The 22,027-nt window shown below is 36.4% G+C and overlaps 1 protein-coding gene across 3 annotated transcripts in view; it reads right to left on the reverse strand.

Annotated features, from left to right (window-relative positions):
- Window positions 1-22,027, reverse strand: part of LOC102234306 (CUB and sushi domain-containing protein 3-like) — a 243,084-nt gene that overhangs the window by 145,911 nt on the left and 75,146 nt on the right. For all 3 annotated transcript variants that reach the window (XM_023330906.1, XM_005810786.2, XM_023330905.1), the window contains exons 10-20: window positions 21,822-21,943; window positions 19,126-19,229; window positions 17,641-17,753; window positions 17,226-17,408; window positions 16,271-16,597; window positions 13,840-14,034; window positions 13,407-13,545; window positions 11,475-11,662; window positions 5,763-5,951; window positions 3,391-3,507; window positions 583-798 (exon numbers count right to left, since the gene is read on the reverse strand). In XM_023330906.1, the coding sequence (XP_023186674.1) occupies window positions 583-798; window positions 3,391-3,507; window positions 5,763-5,951; window positions 11,475-11,662; window positions 13,407-13,545; window positions 13,840-14,034; window positions 16,271-16,597; window positions 17,226-17,408; window positions 17,641-17,753; window positions 19,126-19,229; window positions 21,822-21,943 (1,893 nt within the window). The remainder of the gene's footprint in view (window positions 1-582; window positions 799-3,390; window positions 3,508-5,762; window positions 5,952-11,474; window positions 11,663-13,406; window positions 13,546-13,839; window positions 14,035-16,270; window positions 16,598-17,225; window positions 17,409-17,640; window positions 17,754-19,125; window positions 19,230-21,821; window positions 21,944-22,027) is intronic.

The raw sequence follows: 22,027 nt of genomic DNA on the forward strand, positions 1-22,027 counted from the left end.
TCGCTATCTACTTTACTCATTCAGTACTGCCATCTGTCTCACCTCCCCTCTATCTGTTCAAGTTCTATTTCCACTTCTCTGTAATTATCCATTCCTTGGTCTCGGCATGGGGCCCATTTTTCTTTGCACTGCAGACTCCTCAGTCCTCAGGTCACTGGCCCACGTGCTTTGATGAGTATTATTATCATAGTCGGACGCCTACTGCCTGCATGACCTCTCTGTGTGGTAATTATCCTCTTCTTACCAGCAAGCCCCGAGGCAGAGTTTACCTTCAGCCCAATGACCAACAAAACACCCATTAAATGTTACTTTATGCAGGCTTCAGAGAGGCTTGGTGCTTTTCATCTCTTCTTTGAAAAAATAGTTAGCATGTCTCTCTCTTTTTTGGTCTGCCTGTCACTGCTCTTCAGTTTGGCATCCTGTCTCACAAGACTAACCCCTCATGTTTTGCATTCTTTCTTGTATCCCTCTCGCTACAATTCATTCTCCATCCTTATTTAATAAATTCCCTTCAATACAGCTAGCAACACTCCTCGCTTGCATTTCTCCAACAAACAGAGAACAGAGAGTATGCCTTTTTACCTGAGAAAGAGATGTTGAACCCCTGCAGAGATATGGAGAAGTCAGAAATGAAGCGTAGCTGGGCCTTGAAGTTCCCATACAGGCCAGCATTAACCGGTGCAGGTCTTTCTGAGCCAGTGAGTCGAGCTAGAGGCTGAGCGAAGCTGCCATTTTCTGTTATCAGAAGGTAGTCATGGTGATCCTCCAGGTGGAAGGAGTGAAAAGTGAACTGGACACCTTGGAGGAGAAAATCAAGTTCAGAGTTGGAGGGTTGCAGGAATACACACACACACAAAAAGAAAAAGAAAAAAAAAATCACCATCAGAGCTGGAGACACTCTCCACAAATGGACGTCATAAATATAATACCTCTATGTTAGTATGGTGACATAAATATATCTAGACATGTAATTTAAAAATGCATCTTGATTAGATATTTTAATTTAGTCTGTATATAATCTACAAAATGGATATGCATTTACTAGTCCTCGTGACCATGGTTTTGAAAAATGAATTCTGCCAAGATCATCAAATGCATGTGATGATTTCAGGACTTTGCAGACATATTTCAAAATAATGAAGTACATAAATTTCTAGGTGAGTATGCATATCTTGGTTGATTTTGATAGCCATTATAATAAAAAATATATCCAATCATTGTCTTATTACTGTTGTTTTTGGTATATATAAATTTATTTTTTAAGTCAATCTTTGAGGGATTCTTGTCTGGGCTATGTCATCTTGCCAAATGAGTATTTTGTCCTTGCTATGTCAGCCTTGAGATATGCTTAATTGCCCCCCTCCCCTGTTTTATCAGTGCTCTAGTTTTTTTCCAGATAATTAATTTTTACCATCAGTTTGCCTTTGAAGCCTTGATGGGATTTCCTCTGAGACAAGCAGGGTTCCCAGTATTTTTTTGTTTGTTTGTTTGTTTGTTTTGTTAGTGGCCTTCTGTTTTCTCAAACCTCTAGTCCAGTGATATTTAAACTTTTTTCAAAAGGGCCAAATTTGTCCATTTTCTTTGAACACCCCACTTTTTCTTCCCACTTAAACAGTTAAACACGCATTTTTAGCTCCTCAGCAATAAATTAAATGCAATATTTTAATGAAACAAATGCCAAATGTATATTTTGTGGATCTGAAACATAAAAAGGGGGTCAAACATGCACCATTTTTTTTTTATTTTTATGGTTAAATAATTTCTTCTTTTTTTTTGTCTAAAAAAGGTATTTAGCCTATTCCATGATCAATGATGAAGCTTGCTGTATTTTGGAAAGCTTAAATAAATGTGCATTTATTAAGAGTCACTGGACATTTGTTGTTTGATACCACACTGAAAAAAATGTATTTGCATATTCAATGACTCAAAATGGCAGGCTTGGTTCAGGATTAAAAAACTAACAGTGTTGTATTCTAGTTATAATACAATTTAAAATGTATTATGCAATTCATCGCAAGTATGTGATCAGAAGAACAGTGATTTCCTGGAGTAGCATCTTCTTCCAACTCCCTTTTACTCCTCATCATTTACAGCTAATGTCTACACTGATAAGACCATCATCAACATCATTACATATGAGGGTAATCTGACTCTCATCTGGTAAATAAATATGGCAAATGTTGTTACTGTACTGATGTTGCAAAACAGTATAATTTTGCATTGTAGGGGAACAAAATTACACCTATTATGGTATCATCAAGGTTGATGCATAACATTATAATTAATAAGAGAAATTGATAGCAATGAAGTATTTCCAAATATAGTATGAACAGAAAACAAATTATGAATAAATGTTTTTATTCATGTAACCTAGTTGAAAGTCGGTATGTAAACCCGACAAAACGTATTCTTCCTATTTATTGCATCTGAACACAATGTTGTTCAGATGCAGTAACATCCTGATTCTCTCTATGATGGCCAACTGGCTGCTTTTCAGCACAATCAGTGCTGCCACGTCCATGCCATCTGTTGTATCTGTTCCAGTATGACTATGTAATGTCCTTCCCAATATTTAGCTCACTTGATAAAAGAAGTTTCAGATGACCCTTAGAATAATAACTAAATGAAGTGATTGATCATTTCATTACAGTGCATAAAGGCAAAAGATCAATTAACTAGGAGTCACCTCTATGTAGGATATTATGATGATTAAAATACAGGATGGACTAGATGAAGAATATAAGGCTAATTTTGTTTCCCCCTGAGAAGTCAGTGGTATTTACAGGCAAAGAAAATCAACCTTATTGATTTTGAAATAATTCTTTAAGCAAACCCAACTCACTAAGTTGACAAAAGTCAACTTAACTTGTTTAGTACAGTTTTGTGGATTGAAATGTCAATAAGTCTATGTGTATTGTTAATTTTGTTATGTTACTGTAACTGCAAAAGCAAATAGAAACTCTAATGTAGTTTTAACTTTTTAAAATGTCTTGTTAAATAATACAACTTGACTCATGAAAGAAGAAAGAGGTATGTATAAATGTTTATTTGGGAAAGTGGGAAATGTTAAGGATTACAAAGAACACATGCACTGTAAAATAAGCTGAGTTGGCTTTTTGAGTAATTATGAACAAGGGCTCAGACAAAAGGTTATGATCTTGTAATCCACGGTCACTGCCTTCTCGCAAGCGCCAAACCAATAAATTAACTCTTAATTTGTAATGAAAAATTAGAAACGAGACATCTTGACAGACTGACCTCTGAATGTAAAGTTTGTAGTTAGATTGATGGATTTTAACTGTACAAATTGTTCTACTCTAAACAGTATAAAATTCAAACCAACTATGTTTAAATAACACCACATTTTATTAATAAACTGCAATTTCCTACCTTTCCCATGACTGACTTCAACAGTCCATGTGCAATTGAGAGAGTTAGGATAGAGCTCTGGGTAGCCTGGTGACAGGATGATCCCAGCAGGCCCTCTGATATCCCCACCACATGATGCTGAATAAAAAAGGACGATAATGGATAGTCAGTGTTACTGAGAAAGAAAGTTCAATTGAACCAATAAATCCTTCACCTAAAGACAAAAGAGCAATTTCGCATGAATAATGTATACAAGTCACATAATCTCCTAATATTTTTATGAGCACCTACTCTGCAGCTGCCAACGCAATGTTTTTCTTTCTTCGTCTTCGCAAACCAGCTCTACCTTTTCACAGGACACTAAATCATTTATTAGGTCAACTATCCATCCAGGTTTTCTACTGTTGTGGAATCTTAAGCTTGACAAAAACATTATCAGAAAACATCATTAAAAAGCTTAGAAAACTTGAGTCATGTTGTGTCTGAACTCAATTCAAGGCATCCATTTTCCTCCTATGCAACTCAATGTTATCGTCGGATTCATGTACAATTACGATGCAATTCATTTGATACATATAATACAGTACAGTTAAATTCATCTGACCATAACAATTATTGACAAGTTCTCCATCTAACACATCAAGTCATTAACTTTGCCCATGTAATTAACAAACCTGAGTCATAATCACTTCTTTAAAGGGATTTTCAATGTTTCTTAAGCAGATGTAAATACTGTTGAACAACTTTTTTATTATGGTTATTTTCTATAATCCAGCTGTAACTCTTATAGACTGAGCCAGTAAAAATGTGAAGACAAGGAATGCTGTCAAAACTAATGCCGCTACCACAATGATGTGACTGGCTTAATTTACTTCCAGAATGCATTTTATCCTCTCAAAGGAAGTTAATGAGATATTTCTTTCCTCATCGGTGGCTGGTGGACACTGGGAGGTGAATGCCAGATGTGGCTGAAGGTTAAGTGGAGTAATTGGGTATGGTTTGAACTCGTAAATGTTTGTTCATGCTGTCACTGAGATTTAACTAGAAAGTCATATCAGCTCAAAGACAATGCTTGTCAAATCAAGCATTTCTGGAATTTGTTGAGATTTGTAATTTTTTATTATTTACTTATCTAGTTATGTTGTGTTTTGGACTATGGCATTTTCCTACTTTAAGAGTGAAAACACAGGCAAATGCACAAATGCCTTCTAAACAACATATGCATGCATATAGTATCAGAGTAATATGCATCAGCTGATGTTTGGGGGAGAGAAGTAAAAAGCCTTGGGCTCCACAGCTGCATGTACCCAACCCCTCCTGGTCCTTCCTTCCACCCTCCGGGTTTTTAAGAGACCACAACACATCCAGACTTGCACCATTACTCACAAACAAAAAAACTGCTAATTTATTAATGAGCCAACATTACATGAAGTCATTAAAAGTTGACAGGCATGCTAGGCAAATTATTACTCCACATGCAGCATGCCAAGCCAGTTGGCACCACACAGACATACCTAGAATATACCCCAATGTATTTTTAAGGGAAATTCCACTTTGAGAGACTTGCATTATTTATCTCTCTCATCTCTTCATGGCAAGATAATCTTGAGTTAATACGCTACATTACACTGCAGATGTGTTTTGCAATAACTATATAAAAAAGAAACAATACATACCATGATTTAATTTCCTATATTTAAAATAAGAAAAATTATAACTGCTGTTGCAAAAATATCATTGTTACAGTGTTATTTTTGTTACATAGTGTTTATTTACTTTAAGTTTGATTTTTCATACATTGTTGAGCAAAACTACTGGAATTACATCTGCTAAATTCAGTAATAGCATTCAAGTAAACATAGTAGTTGTGTAGATATTAGCTGCTTTATTGGTCTGGCTGTCTGCTTAGGAAGTCAGAATGATGTCAGCTTCTCAGTCAACAGGATGCTTATCGCTTGTCAAATGTCTTTTCAAAATAAAGTAATCTTATTAAGAGCAATGACTTTGTATAGGAGGTAAACGTGTACACTACATGCCCAATCAATTCCATGATTCCTTACAGAAAACAGTGTTTCCAAAACCGGATGTCTTTTCTGATTAAAACACCGTGTTATAAAGCAGTGACAAGAATCCATTTGCATAGTCAATGCTGCTCTAGGCTACTCAAAACGCTTCACAGAAGGACTCGCAACTAAGATTAACAATGCATGCAAAAATTACTATTTGTATTTTAATGTTATTGATTTTTCTTTTAACAAATCATTTTTTAATTATGTTGTTAGCCTATTTAATAGATGTGTTGCAAAAGCACAAATTGAAGCTGCATTTTTGTATTTCAGTAATGAGACTGATCCATGTGCTGAAATGCACATGAACGGTTCATCTCAACATACCATCGCAGGTAGGCAGTGGGTGGCTCCAGAAGTGATTCTTCTCACAAACAAGTGGTTCTTCATGGCTCAGTCTGTATCCAGGGTCACACTGGAAGGACACGGTCGAGCCAATCGACAAGTCGTGGCTTAACCGCAAACCGTTCACTGGGATGCCAGGATCCATGCAGGAGAAAGTGTCCAGTGTAACCACTAGAAGAACATAAACACAAACATTCCTTATTAAGTATGACACGGTTTAATTTTTTTTTGTTTTATATTTTAAAAGAGGTTATTTTTAGAAAGTGCAAAAAAAGTCAACATTTCCTGAGTTTTTTGTGGTTTTCTGTGAAAGAGCTCCCTGTTATTATGAGCCTTTTCTATGTGCAAGTACTCAAGTAAGAATGACTCTGTGAAAAGGCTATTTTTCATACTGGCAGTGATGTGAAAAGTATTTGACCTTCTTAAAAATAGTGCTGTTTAAATACATAAAATGGGTTTTAAAAAATAATTTAATCTCTTAATGCTATAAACTGAAAACACGGCCCAATGTGAAATAATAGAGATTGTAAAATAAATTGCATGTATGGAAGCTTTTCAAAGGTAAACCACTGCTGACAAAGCAAAAAAGAAGAGAAAACAGCGTATGTTTCATGTTTCCAAAAAAAAAAAAAAAAAAATGTATTATTCCCAAAACGTTTGGGAATATACTCTGAACTTCAAACATGAAACTGGATTTTTATTAAAATAACTTTAAGCTTTCTACTACATCTAATATAAGTATGGTGGAGGTCATGTGATAGTACTGAGCTATTTGTTTTTTCAAGACCTTGATTAAATGTAATTTTCTTGCTTTTGGTTTTAACAGGCAATGTTTTGAAGTGATCTTTAGTTCTGACTTAACTCTGATTATAGGGTTGTGCCATAAGCTTAAATAAATTGGTCATGGTTGACAAACCACTAATCTAGCTGACTAAAACAATTTTGGAAAGAAGATTTGGCCAAAGGGCTCATTGCTAGTTATCACACATTTATGACTGCCGTTATTGCTGCCAAGGGTAGAGCGACCAGTTGTTCGGTTTGAAGGCAATTACTTTGTCACATTTGGTTGAAATGCCTTTTTGCCCCCAATTATCATTTGAAAAATTACTACTTGCATTTAGTCTAATCATCTTTGTAGACATTGGCATCCATATATATATATATATATATATATATATATATATATATATATATATATATATATATATATATATATATATATATATATATATACACTGCTCAAAAAAATAAAGGGCACACTTAAACAACACAATATAACTCCAAGTAAATCAAACTTCTGTGAAATCAAACTGTCCACTTAGGAAGCAACACTGTTTGACAATCAATTTCACCTGCTGTTGTGCAAATGGAATAGACAACAGGTGGAAATTATTGGCAATTAGCAAGACACACTCAATAAAGGAGTGGTTCTGCAGTTGGGACCACAGACCACTTCTCAGTACCTATGCTGTCTGGCTGATGTTTTGGTCAGTTTTGAATGTTGGTGGTGCTTTCACACTCGTGGTAGCATGAGACGGACTCCACAACCCACACAAGTGGCTCAGGTAGTGCAGCTCATCCAGGATGGCACATCAATGCGAGCTGTGGCAAGAAGGTTTGCTGTGTCTGTCAGCGTAGTGTCCAGAGGCTGGAGGCGCTACCAGGAGACAGGCCAGTACACCAGGAGACGTGGAGGAGGCCGTAGGAGGGCAACAACCCAGCAGCAGGACCGCTACCTCCGCCTTTGTGCAAGAAGGAACAGGAGGAGCACTGCCAGAGCCCTGCAAAATGACCTCCAGCAGGCCAAAAATGTGCATGTGTCTGCACAAACGGTTAGAAACCGACTCCATGAGGATGGTATGAGGGCCTGACGTCCACAGATGGGGGTTGTGCTCACAGCCCAACACCGTGCAAGACGCTTGGCATTTGCCAGAGAACACCAGGATTGGCAAATTCGCCACTGGCACCTTGTGCTCTTCACAGATGAAAGCAGGTTCACACTGAGCACATGTGACAGACGTGACAGAGTCTGGAGATGCCGTGGAGAGTGGTCTGCTGCCTGCAACATCCTTCAGCATGACCGGTTTGGCAGTGGGTCAGTAATGGTGTGGGGTGGCATTTCTTTGGAGGGCCGCACAGCCCTCCATGTGCTCACCAGAGGTAGCCTGACTGCCATTAGGTACCGAGATGAGATCCTCAGACCCCTTGTGAGACCATATGCTGGTGCGGTTGGCCCTGGGTTCCTCCTAATGCAGGACAATGCTAGACCTTATGTGGCTGGAGTGTGTCAGCAGATCATTCAGATCTAGGATGTGTTATTTGAGTGTTCCCTTTATTTTTTGAGATATATATATATATATATATATATATATATATATATATATATATATATATATATATATATATATATATATATATATATATATATAGTGTCCTATGGTATGAATATTAAATAATAAAACCTGAAAACGTAGCAGGGGTGTTTGCACCTTTTCCGTTGTTTTTTGTTACTGATGATAAACCATCAACTAGCCTACCGAGAAAGGGTCAAAGGTGCATGTTAGGTTGTGTTCAGCATTACTGGCCACTTGTTTCTCGGGGAGGCAGAATTGAGGCTATGACCTTCAAGAAGCTGTACAAATATACTATCTTCTGTTCACTGAAAATGTTGGACCTCTACACTTGGCTTTCATAAAAAGTACTTTCATGGCTGTTTTGCCTCCAGAGTGCCCTAGTGGAAATTTCAGCTCCATTAGGAGGGAAAAGATGGCCCCATTTTTCCTGTGATTTTCACGACTTCCATTTGGCTTTCTGCCAGGTAGGGTTGCTTTTGATGCACTAAAAATATGCAGATTTTAGGCAAATGACTGGCAACAGATGTGTAAGCAGTTGTCAGGTCATTGGCAGGGAGATTATTCTAAGAAAGCCTTTTCAGAACTTTTATTTTTAGCACAGATACACAGAAAAAAGCTACCTCCATCAGTCTATCTTTCTAAAGAAAGCATTTGCAAAGTCTGCATTGAGAGCATTATTAGGAAAACAAAGCATGTCCTGTTTCAATTCAAGGTTTTATAAAACATAAAGAAATAAAAGTAATGAGGTTTTTTCTAGGTTCTTAAAATAATTAAATCCAAGCTCAAATGTACAAAAAACCCCCACAGAAGATTCCACAAAGTCATTAGTGAAGGTGCTTTTGAAGAACATAGAACAGAATGCTTGATACCATGGGATTTACGCAATAACTAGCAGCAAGGTATTGATAATAAACATACTTGATTAACTGCCAATCAAAGAGTGTGACCAAATCTATGAAACCAGGAAGTTTAACAATTCGCAGGCCTGGAGAAAACAGGTTTGTGTTATGATGCCCAGAGGACTGACATCAGCAATGTCCTCAAGAAGCAACTTTAAAGACTAAAAATCTGGAAAAATCTGTTATGAGAAATAGTGTTTACAAGAAATAAACATGAACGAGATTTGTAATTTATTAGAAGAGTCTACATCCAAGCAAATTCACCTCATGATCAGCTTGTCCAAAACTCAGATAGATGGGAGAAATCCAAAAAGACACAAAGTGTACAGGCTTAAATTAGTATATGAAAATGTATAGCTTGTATTATCCTCTCATTGTGTTTTATCTGTATCTTTGTTTTAATTTGTTTCATCTGTAAACCACTTTGTGGTTTTTATTTATGAAAGTTGCTATATAAATAAAATTTACTTAGTGGGAGTACAATTTGAAAGAAATCTAAACAGCTTCTTGTTTGGAACAGTTGAATGACAAACTGTTAAAAACATTGTGGCATTATGACTTACTGTATATGCTGAGCTACATCTGAATGAGTCATTAGACTTCTTGAATAATGTCCTTTTGACAGGTAACGCACACTTAAACACCACAATGGCCACAATGGTTTTAGCCTCCAAGTTGCAGAAATTACCTTTAAAAAATTCCCACAAATATAAGCAACGCTGTTTTGTGCACAAAATGTCTGCAATTACTAATCAAACTCTTTTTTTTTGGTTGCTTTGTAACTGAACTAATTTCGGTTTCCTACACATAAAGGGAATCAATGCAGTGTTACACTGCTTCAGTTTATTTACTGCATAATTCAAACTTATTTTTTTACAAATGAAGTCGGCAAGGTTTCCCTTGGTATTCCAGCAATTAGATATATCCTAAATAGCAATAGAAGAAACTAATATGATCTTACTGTTATTGCTTTTCATGGCCTCATCAACAAAAGAGAAATGCACTTGAGAGTGAAACATAATAAGACAAGGGCACTTGTGGCCTGCTTTCAGTCAATAATACAGACATAATAGCAAACTTTGTCTTATGAATCAAATCAGAATGACACAAATAATGGTGCTAGTGCAAACTGTTGAGAAAATAAATCACACTATGTCCTGAATCTTTTACTGTATGATTTTTCAAAGGCTAACAGTGTAAGCATAATGACCTGGGAAGAAAGAAAGCTTAGCATACAAATTTCCCTAAAATTGTACACCTTCGAGAGTGAATGTCTTCCTGATCTGGCAGATTTGTTGATGCAGCAGCAATGTGAATTGTTTTACATACAAACAAGTGTTCCTCATGACAAGCAGCAAAGTGCAAGAATACATTTTGACAGTTGGATATTTGTCATTTGGAGTCTAAGCTGTAGGCATAGGTCGATTTTTTTCTTTAAAGAAGAAACTTAATATTGTTGAAACTTATTCCTACTTTTACATTTTGCACCACAGTGCTCTACCCTAGATTGCTCCGAGGCTTGCAGGATAATTTTTATTTACCACCACAGAGCTCCTATGTGATGGCTCAGAGTCAACAAGTTATGTTGGCTCCGTTATTCAATTGCAAACAGAAACTTGCATGATTTAGTTGATTCACTGATACACCAAGCAAGGAAACACCACAAGTGTTTCACTTTCAGCAGAAAAACACACAGAGAAACAAAGTAACTTGAAAACATGACAAACATACTGCTCCCCTAATTAACCCTACTTCTTGTAGCAATGACAGTTTTAGCAAGACTGGCAGTATAAAGTGTACCACATGGCAAGTTGCATTTGTCATCTTCACGTGAAAACAGGTAGAAGAGCAAAATGTTAACTCAAGAAGCAGCTTTACCATAGTAAAAAAAGAAGTAAAAGCTCTGCACAAGCAGCCTTAATGAATCCTTTCAGAGTATTTGATGAAAACAGGGCAAATGATGCAAACAATACGGCAATTAGATTTGCACTCCAAGAAGAACTCAACATCTTTTTCAGGAAGATATTGAGCAATGTAATAAAGATTAGTTTTATCCCTCCATTTTTTTATTTACTCAGGGCACACTTGACTAACTTCATCTTACTTAAGTTTCAATAATGCATAATACTTTAAAAAATGTATGAATTTTAAAGAAATGCACACTTAATTCTTCAGGTATGCAGTCTACTAAGTTGCAGCATATTATTTTTGTGATAATGTTTAATAGGAACTTACATTAAAAAAATTAAATTATTTAATGAAGGACTGCAAGGAGTTTTAACGGGTTCTAAGCCTGACCAAGCATGTCAACCACTTAACCCCTCCCCACCTGGTGCCCTCCTACATGCGTCATGTTAGCCTTTTTGTACCAAAGCATTATTAATTACATAATACGTTCCCAATTTCTAGGTAAACCACATAAAGCAGCACTATATTCTCACCTTCATAGAAGATCTTGAAGCCACTGTTTGATCGACTGTTGTCAGTTGTAAAAAGCAGATACAGGAAGTTACTGCTGCTAAACAGGAACTGAGGGACCTGGGTTCCATTAAACGAGCCAACCAAAGGAGAAAGCAGGTTTGGACCGTCGTGCACTTCCAGAAAATCATAACTCAGCTCAGTTTGAAACCTTGGGGGTAGAAGGATAACAAAGATTTGTATGAGCAAGAGAAGGAATGTTTGTATTCAGAACAATACCTACAATTTACTACAAAAAACAGGCTAATTCTGTAATGAAAGATGAGACACAACTGGCAAGCAATCATGCTGATTATTGCAACAGCCTAAGATCAATGGGCATCTTGGAAATATGACATGATATGAATCTGTAGCCACTCTTCGGTCCCCACATCAAACAGCTGCCATTAGTGCAGGGTTTCAGCAAAAACGAATCAATATTGTTGGGGAAAAACAGTACAAATAAGTTCACAATGAAATTAGAGCTGCAACATTTTATTACAAGAATATGTTGCTTTGCCTGCACATCCTCACAAATTACATTATATTGTCACCTTCCTTAAATATTGGTCTAAGTCATTTTTTGCCAAAAGTGATTTTCTTTATTTTATCATCTTCTGGCAAGAAAGATATGGAGATTTGCTTTTGCCAAAATTACTTTTGGCAAAGAGGGAAAGGCTGATTGATTTCACAAACAATGCTAAACAATTTTTTTTAAGTGTCTAATTGTGTCCAATCTACATAGTAAGTTATAATGTCTAATAAGTTTTGGGATTTAAATTTTATTTGTAACAATATATCCTTATGGAATTACAATGCCTTGCAAAATTATTTCAAACAATTAAAACTTTTCACATTTTGTCACATTACAACCAAAACCTTAACAGAAAGTAGGACCTATTTGTGAAGTGGACCAAAAAGCCTTCAAGGGTTTCAAATCATTTCACTAATAAAATCTGAAATATCCATTCATTTGTGTTTTAAACCCTACAGATTGCCTTTAAATGTCACCTAAATAGTCAATTACATATATTTACATCTGTCTATTTCAGTATAAATACAGCTCTTCCATAAAGTCCTCAGTAAAACGTTACACTACATAAGTGATGAAAAACAGATGTTAAGAATTCTTCAATCCATCAAATGAACTTTCTGTCCTAGAAGCAAAGAAGTCTGAGTAATAAAAAATATAAGCAGGATGAGCTTTTTGCTCATGCTCACAGAAGCACAAGCATAAATGAAATATTTTAGATGAAATTATATTTATCATTAGAATGGCCAAATTAAAATCCAAATCTAAATTAAATTGAAAATCTGTTGCAAAATGTGAATGTAGACGCTTAAAGACACACTTTCTAATTTATTTGACATTGACAAAACTATTTGTAAAGAAGAACAAGCAATGACTGCAACATACTGTACATATCCTGAAAGAGTTGGATTTATGATTGTGGCAAAAGGTGACCTTAGAAATGAATCTGCTGCATACAAACATATGCTGCACTTTCAGAGTTTTCTTTTGTGTAAATATTTTGAAAACAATGCATCATTTTCCATTTAAGAATTATGCCATTCTTTATGTGAAGCTTGAGGTTTTGACATGAAAAAATGTGGAGGAACAATAAGGTGCTACATCTGCCATTATTACAAGAAAGCCAAAAAATAATACTTGAGGCTTTTAACGTCTCGTCCACATCTGTTTTCTGAATTCTATCACAGATTTCCAGAGTGAAGGTTAAGCCATATACTTGAGGAGTATTTGTCAAAAGCTGTATGTGCAAATGTATTTACTTGAAGTGTATGCGTCTTCATATACAGTACTAGTACATTGCCTGTGATCAAGTTCTATATGTCTTTGTGTAAGTGTGTGTCTGTTTGTTTCCACGCCCGAGTTGTTTCAGTAGTTTCATACAGACCTGTCAAAGCTAATCTTGATAGAGCGTCCAGCCTCGGCCTCAATGACCCACTCACAACTCAGAGAGTCTTTGTAGTAGCCCGGCCACCCCGGAGAGAGAATGACACCAGATGGCCCTGAGTAGTGACCCCCACAAGGAGCTGGAGGAACAGAGAAAAAATGGGTTTTTATGATGGAAAAGATTGAGAGGGGAGGAGAAACATGGACATATTGTGAGATAATGAAGGATTTTTGAACTAACATAAAAGATGAAAGAAACATATAGCATTGAACACCAAACTACTATCACCTAACAAATTACTAGAAATATGTTTCCTAAGTGTGGTGAAGAAATCCCACTCAGATGTTCCTTTTATTTCTGTTCTCCTTTCTGACTAAACTGCTGGTGTATCTTTCCAAAATCCACATAATCATTAACTCGTCTGTTCCGGTACCTTCACATTTGGGAATTGGTCCGCTCCACATTACGTTCCCGTCCTCTAGTTGGCATGTGATGGTGTCAGCTCCCTGTGTTTTGATGAAACCTTCCTCACAAACCACAGAGATGGAGTTACCCAGCTGGAAATCGTCCCCAAAGCGCCTTCCATTTAGCGGTATGCCAGGGTCAGGGCACTCATTATGCCCAAAAGCTTGTAAGAAGAAGACAGAAACAAGATGTTACGTCAAAGGCATGAGCAAGGTTACAACAATGAGGAACCAAGCTAAAGAGAAAGAATAATTTTAGCTGTAGGTTTAAAAAAAAAAGTAGTAATAGCAGTAGTCCCTTGCAGTAAATAGGATTATTAGAAAATCTTCCATACCAAGACTAGCGGGTTGGCATCACCTAATGAAATATAAAAGAGACAACAAAGTTGTCTCATAGCATAAAAGCAAAGAAAACAAAATGGGATGGCAGTTTTCTTTTGTAATTGTTATTGGACTATTAAGTTTCATTTTTGCTGGAGTGAGATTGTTTACAAAACAAAAATATGCATTTTTATACCAGAACAATATTAGAGTACTGTATGTACTAATGATCAGATGTAATCCAATAATGGATTCATATTTACTTGTATTGTCTAATTATTTTTGCACTCCCTGCTTTGAGGATAAATTAATTTCAGCCATATAAGGTAATTAACTGAATTAATTAATGAAGCAATAAATAAAAAAATGGGTTTAACATTCTCATATTCTGGTTAAATAATTAATGTGTTTAAGTGTCCCTGCATATTTTCTCATGTAAAAACAAAATCCATACATTTCCAGACTCACTTTAAAACTTTCCCCTTCAGTGGATTGATACAACAAAGACTTGAAATAGAAATATCTTTCCATGCTCCATTTTTCTTTGCTGTCTTTATCTTGAAAATACTTAATTTGGATTTAAATCCATTCAATAAACATAATTGTTCCATTTTTCAAATAGGTGTTTTTTTTTATTAGCTTGTTTTTATTTTGATTGGGCAATTACAGCCTCTCAATTACTATTCAAAGCTAGAGCTATGACCAAGGCTGTTTTGTTCGGTACATTCTGAGAAAAAGAGAAGGCAGTATTGAGGTCGGCCACGTACACAGGTCCTGGGTGTCCATCAAAGGCACCAGCATCCATCTCTGTGAAAAAATAAAGCCCTTACAGCAGCCAGCCAAGAGAACAATACCCTCCAGGAGGTAGTCATTATCCACGTCTCCTATCAAGGAAGGACTTGAGAAGAGCAAATCGAGTGGACTCACCACAAGGTGCCAACCATTCATGAGTCTCAAGCCCAAAGAAAGGCTAGATGAGACTTTGCCAAAGAAGACAAAAAAAAAAACATTCACAAAGGCAAGATCTGTTCTTGGAAAACCCTTTGAATAAATGAAATAAAATTTAAAAAAACAAGTCTTAAGAATAAGTCTGACTTTCTGGCTTTCTGATGTACATTTATGAATCACCAGGGAACTATCTCGCAGTTTTCTTTTTTTGTTAACGTGAGAAAAGTCAAACTTAGGCACATTATTATTAAGTGTGTAAAGATTTACTGCATGACCAAATTTAGCCAAATGCAAATGCAGTTACGGACTGGCAAAGTATCCCCAAGGAGCCATTCTTTGTTAATGTCCATATGTTTGAAAACACAGTGAGTGGATTTAAGTGAGATGTAGCACGGCATTGAGAATAAAGATTTATTTTAATGATTTGATTAACAAGTCCATTTAATATGAGCTGCAGGTTAAAGATGTTTTCATATTTTATAAGGTTGTGCCGAAGATTTAGTGATAAGCATCTTTGTTTCATGGTTGAGGCATTTCTATGTGAACATTTGCATATTATTAAGGTGAGTCCACAAAATTTCTCCAGGTATTCTGGCTTCATTCCATAGGCCAGATACATGAAGTTCATTGGTAACTCTACATTACTCTTAAATGAATGCGTATGTTAGGTTGATTTTCTCTATAGTGGCCTCATGACAGACCAATGACCTCTATGACCTCTTCAGGGTTTAACCTGGGTCTCATCTCACTGATCGCTGGAACAGTCGTCACATCACAATCCCAAATTGATAGGTACAGAAAGTGGCACTTAAATTTAACAACTAATATCTATACAGTTTTATATGAGTATATACCTATTAACATTTTCTGTTATTTAAATCAATAAAAAGAGGCAACGGCAAAATATAACAAATATTTTGATAATGAAAATTTTCTCCATTTTCAAAATATTGATTTACATCATTTCTTTTGTTGGCATCAGGAACAATATAGGTTTTTTTTGTTTTGTTTTGCCATTTAGTCAAGCATGTTTTCACATTCTTTTAAAGTACTGAATAATGCATTTCTTTTTAAAAAGACTTTAGGTATAATAGTATATAAGATGCAAGTTTAAAAATATATGTTACTCACTGCTGTAGGTGATGTTGAAGCCTCTTCCTGACATCGAATGATCAGCCTGAAACTCCAGCTGCAAAATGTTGCTGTTGGATGTAAGGTGTGAAGGAACTTCAGCCCCTGAAAAACGTCCCAGCATCGTTGCTTCTGACTGATCCCCATCTTTGATAGTGAGGAAGTCGTAGGGAGGTTCCAGGTCAAAGTCATTGAAGGCCAAGTGAATCCTCGAGCCAGGTTCAGAGATAATCAGCCACACACAGTTAAGGTTGTTCCCGTAGCCCTCTGGGTAATCTGGGGACAGTACTGTCCCCATGGGTGCGGTGAAGTTGGAGAAACAGGGGACTATATGATAGAACATGGAAAAAATAACAGCGAGGATTTATAAAACTTCACTGATGCAACTACAGTTATTTGTATTAAAGCATCTCTCACAGGCCACATTGCTCTCTAAAGGGTGCATTGTGCCATAACAGAATTGTGCACAGCGACTCCAGCAGAACAATGTCACAATTGTGTAAGTAGCCCAGAAATCAGGAGACAGCACAGCTCTCATGAGTATCGAGTAGCTGGAGAAACCTGAAACTGCATGGAGAGTGGCCATGTTGCAGTAAAATTGCATGAGAATACAAGACTGCAAAACAGGGATTTTGTGTAATGGATATTGTTCTATCTATCTAAACCAAAGACAGGGATTCTGTCATGACAAATGTTGAAGTACTATATATTACATGTCGCCTTTTACTCTACATGAGTGCAGAAAAACATTTCCTTTTCTTCTTTCAGTGCAACCCCAAACCATATGTTATTAGTTCACGATTATACATTTTGGCTCTTTACCAACTGTGTGCTACATTTTCAGTTAGCATTAGTGTAATTAATCCCCAAATAGCTTAGTTATTGTGAATGTTTATAGTATACTAGTAACTGCTTTATTTGCCGTTATAAGAAAAAAAGATTAGTCCAGACTTACATATGCAGATGGGGATATTAGCAGACCACTGATTGTTGTTTTGGCAAGTAATCATCCTCTCCCCAATGAGCTCAAATCCAAACTGGCATTTGAAGCGAAGAATATCCCCATTTAAAAATCCATTGCCCTCTTTGTAGCCATATAGAGGTGTACCGGGATCACCACAACTATCCTTGTCAATCTCTGTAGGCAAGAGGAAGATAACAGGATGGATGGATGGAGGGTGAACATAGAAGATTCAGTCAGTTTAAGAGCTTTAAAAATCTTTTCTTGCTATTCTCTATGTTCTCAGAACAGAGTCAGTTTAAGTTGAGAAATAGCTTTTGAAATCAGACAGTAACAGGGAGGTAGGTAATGACAGACACAAAGATATATATATATGTATAGAATAATATCACCATTAAACTTTGTGTACCTTTGTAGTTGATCTTGAAACCTATTGAGCCCACACTCTCATCAGATTGGAGATGGAGCCACATCTGATGGGACATACTTACTATCAGGTCAGGGACAAAGCTCCCACTCAGCCTGCAGATAAGACACAAGAACTATGGGATCAAACAACACTTTTCTAACTACACATCTTTGCACAATACCACTCACATGTCGTATTACATCTACAAACCCTTTACACACACCAATGATGGGCATAATGTTGTATTAATTTGGAGCTTTAAAATTATTAATTTGAATCATTCTTTTTCCAGGTTGGAATCATTTTTAATTTTGCTTCAGCTGAACAAGCATGATTCTTTTCAAAATCACGTATGGTCAAAACTTCCCATGCAGCCTGGGATATGTACATACAGTGTCACCAACTACATATGGTCAAATATTCACTTACAATTTAAACCTCAGTCATATGCCTTTGCAATCTGCTTTTGCAATCTACTCCAAGCTTCAAACATAATTATAGCAAGATGTTTGACCACATGTCATAAACTGGTATTAGGGCATGGCCAGTATATGACACGCATCAGGACCATTTCAGAAGGTTTATGCTAGTCTGATTCATCCATTTGAAATGAAGTATGAAAATTTGTATTGAATCTTTGTCCAAATGGACCATGTTATTCCAAGTTTCAACCGTCAAACACTATCAGAAATATAGTAGTTTTGTTTCTGATGCTGAAGAACAATCTGAGAACCATCAAATTTCAGGCCCAGCATGAACTGGTAACTACTGGAACAATAGCATCATTGTCAACAGTAATGGCCAAAAAACAGGCCCTGCTCCAAAATCGGCACTTTCAACTAAACTGCCAGTTTCCTAAATGCCCTTTGGAGAAAAGTTTTGTGGCTGGGCAAAATATGGCTTGAGTTATATGTCCATAGTGACAAGATATGCATTTTGGGGGGGTTAATGTGAGGTTTTCAAACATAGAAACACTGAAACAACTGTGTTGAGGAAGGATCTGTTTCACTGCCCAAGATACTAGTGCACTGCTGAAAATATGTGGAATAAAGCACAAGACAACCTACCGGGTAAAGATGAATTATTCAGCTTTGCCTCAAATGGAAAGCCTGACCGTTAAAATTTGGACACAGTAGGGTCTTGTAACAGCACAATGATCCCAAACACATCAGAACTGGTTTAGGAACGGATGAAGCAGAGTAATAATACAGAATAGCCCAACCTCAACTCTGTGAAATCCAGAGTCTGCACTTACTCTTACACTCAAGTCTGTGCCAGGATTCCAACTAGTTTACATGTACTCTATGATTTCTGATAACTATATTTGTCAAATATCCAGTGGTAATATTGTCCAGCCAGAATTGTGTCTTTAGATTGTTGGTGGCTGCAAAAGCAGAAAATGTCTCAATAATTTGGCTGACATTTTTCCACCAATTTAAAAACACAATGATTGGCCCAATAAAGACAAAAATATTTCTTACTTACATTTGAATTATAGTTTTTGAATCTCCAACTTCTCCTCCATCGCCGATGGTTAATGAATCATAACCAATTTCTAAGTCAAACTCTTCAAAGTTGATCTGTATCACCTGTAATTTACACAATGAAAAAATGTGTTAAAATTCTTTAAAAAGTCTTGAAATTCAAAGAAATACTGGCCTTAATTTATACAAATTAGATTAAATTACTGTAGTGACAGTAAATACTGATTTATTGAGTTTATGAGTATTTGGTGAAATAACTATATTCTATTAGCATTATTCTACCATTTTGTACCCCTTTGAAAATGTCTGAAAGTCTTCATATCTACCATTTAATGTGGGATTTGGGAATTTTTGTAAGTCACCCAGCGACACCAAAACGCTCAGATAGAAACATTCATGCAGTCAACCTGAGAGTTTTTCAGATGTATTTAAATAGTCAAATGCTTTCAAAGCATATCCACAATAAATTAAATACATCTCTAATATCAGATAAGTCACCATCTCATTTATATGAAGTCCATACCAGAGCTGCTCATTTCCATAAATTCCCTTTTGGGAAAATGTTTCTGGTGATGGGTACACTATGAAAGGAATTCTACAAAGGAAAAGTCTATTAAATGCCATATGCATTTGATAGGGTAGATGGCAACATATTTGATCAAGCAGTGCTATAACAGCTTAAGAGTTCTCCCAAACCCACAATTCAAATACTTGCATAACACACCATATATTCTGATGCAGCAAAGAAATATGCACTAAACATCCCTAAACTCAGATTGAAAAAAAATCAAACAAAAACAGTCATAAAATTTAAAACAAATTTGAAATGCTACTAGATCAAGACTTTGTCAAAGAGTATGTTAGCATCCTATACATCTCCGTAAATAATTGTTCTACTAACAATATTCAAAAGGAATAAACAAATTGAACAGCACCATAAATCAAACTCCACCAAACAAATTTAAGTCATTATATTTGCTTCTCTGCATTTCCCCAGACATATCTATTTTGGATGTTGTTGATATATCAAGTTTAACAAAAGGTATAAATCGTATATAATATTAAAAAGGATAGCATACTAACAAATCGATTTGGCAACAGCTGCTAACATAATCACATTAATCAGTCTGCGGCAGAGAGATTTGCCAGTGAGCTACAATATTTGGGCCTGGACTTTGCCTGGATTACCAGTGGCAGGAAGAATGTGTTCATGACACTAAAGTCGCATCTGCTGATGACAAACAAGATGACTGCCTGCTCATCCTAAGGCCCTCTTTTTTCTGGCCAGGGGGAGGACAATGTCTGAGCACCATCCATGTATAGCAGCCTCATTACAATGCAGACAGAAACATAATTACCATAATAACACTAATGGACTACGTTTTACTGCCAAGAAAAAGCCTTGTTTGCCTAGGAGAGAGCACAGTGGCACAAAGCTATGGTAGCCACCGGCCATAGAGGGTTCTAAATTAGTCTTCATTGGTTGATTACTGGTTATTGGGAGAGTTTCACTTAGTAAACACTCTGAATTATTCGACTTACTCTTAACAGAGAAACTTGGAAAGATTTCTGGAAGGAGATGTTTATGACCATTAGCTGCAATCTCTTCCTTTTAGGGTTAAGCTTTACTCCCGACAGGCTTTTCTCAGTCTGTTGCTCTCAATGAATGAAGTAAATTATTCAACCACCAACTGCCAGGTCAAACAAATAAAATCCACAGCAGACATTTGATGTGACAGTGTCAATGAACTTTACTTAACTCTTCATATCCCCTAAAAAAAAACTATGAAAAAGCTGTTGCCCTCAGAAACCACTGTATTTAAAAAAAGTCCTTGCATGCAATCTAATCTTAGTATTAATACAGTTATTCTGTGAAGCTCTCAAAGGTTTCTGAGTGAACATTAGTGAAAATATAAAAACATAAAGATCAAGAAAAACACCAGGGCAGGAGTATAGGTGTGAAGAAACTGCATTACTGCATGTAACCATGTAAGGGACACACAAGAATACATTGTTCCTACTGTGAGGATGCCCGTCTATGCCTGGTCATAAATAATGGGATGATGGAGGAAGCTAAATAATGAGCAGTCCTGGAAGAAAACCTGTTGGAGGTTACAAAAGGCCGAGAGACACCTTCCAGCAGGACAGCGACCTGAAACACACAGCCCGAGCCACAATGGAAAGAGCTAGATCAAAGCAACCTTGTGACAGAATGGCTCAGTCAAAGTGCAGATGGCAAAGCAATTATGAATTGGAGGCAAGACTTGTAAATGTATGATCACAGATGATCCTGATCCAATCTGACAGCTGTTTTGAGAACAGGGAAAAATACAAAGTATCAACATGAGGGCAAAGAACACTAATACATGCCACTCTGTTACAGCTTTTATTAGCAATGTTTGTAATTTCTGTTCCACTTCACAATTATGTATTACACTGTTCATACGACATGAAATCCTGATGAAATACATTGAAATGTTTTGTTTTAACCTAGCAAAATTTGGGAATGCTTAGCAACTGAAACTGTTTACTATTTCAATATTACAATGATAAGCTATGTGGAATTTAGAAAAATTATTTGCTTTCATACCTGCTCATCACAGGATCACAACATGAACAAAAACAACCAGAGGGTATTTACTACATCTAAGAGTAAAATAACAGAGACTAAAGCTTATAAAACATTTGCTCTACTACCTTGTTTGGATCGCTGGCAGTGATGATCCACACACACTGGGAGTTGCTCTCATATTGGATGGGGAAATTCGGTGATGTAAATGTCCCAGACGGCCCCTGCAGATTCGACCCACATGTTTTCACTGCAAGAGAACAAAATCACAAAAATGAAGACATTTACAATATACAGTACGGCACAAAAGTTTCAGACTTTCCAAATGTTTAAA

The sequence above is a fragment of the Xiphophorus maculatus genome, chromosome 3 (genome assembly GCF_002775205.1).
Source record: "Xiphophorus maculatus strain JP 163 A chromosome 3, X_maculatus-5.0-male, whole genome shotgun sequence".
NCBI classification, from domain to species: Eukaryota; Metazoa; Chordata; class Actinopteri; order Cyprinodontiformes; family Poeciliidae; genus Xiphophorus; species Xiphophorus maculatus.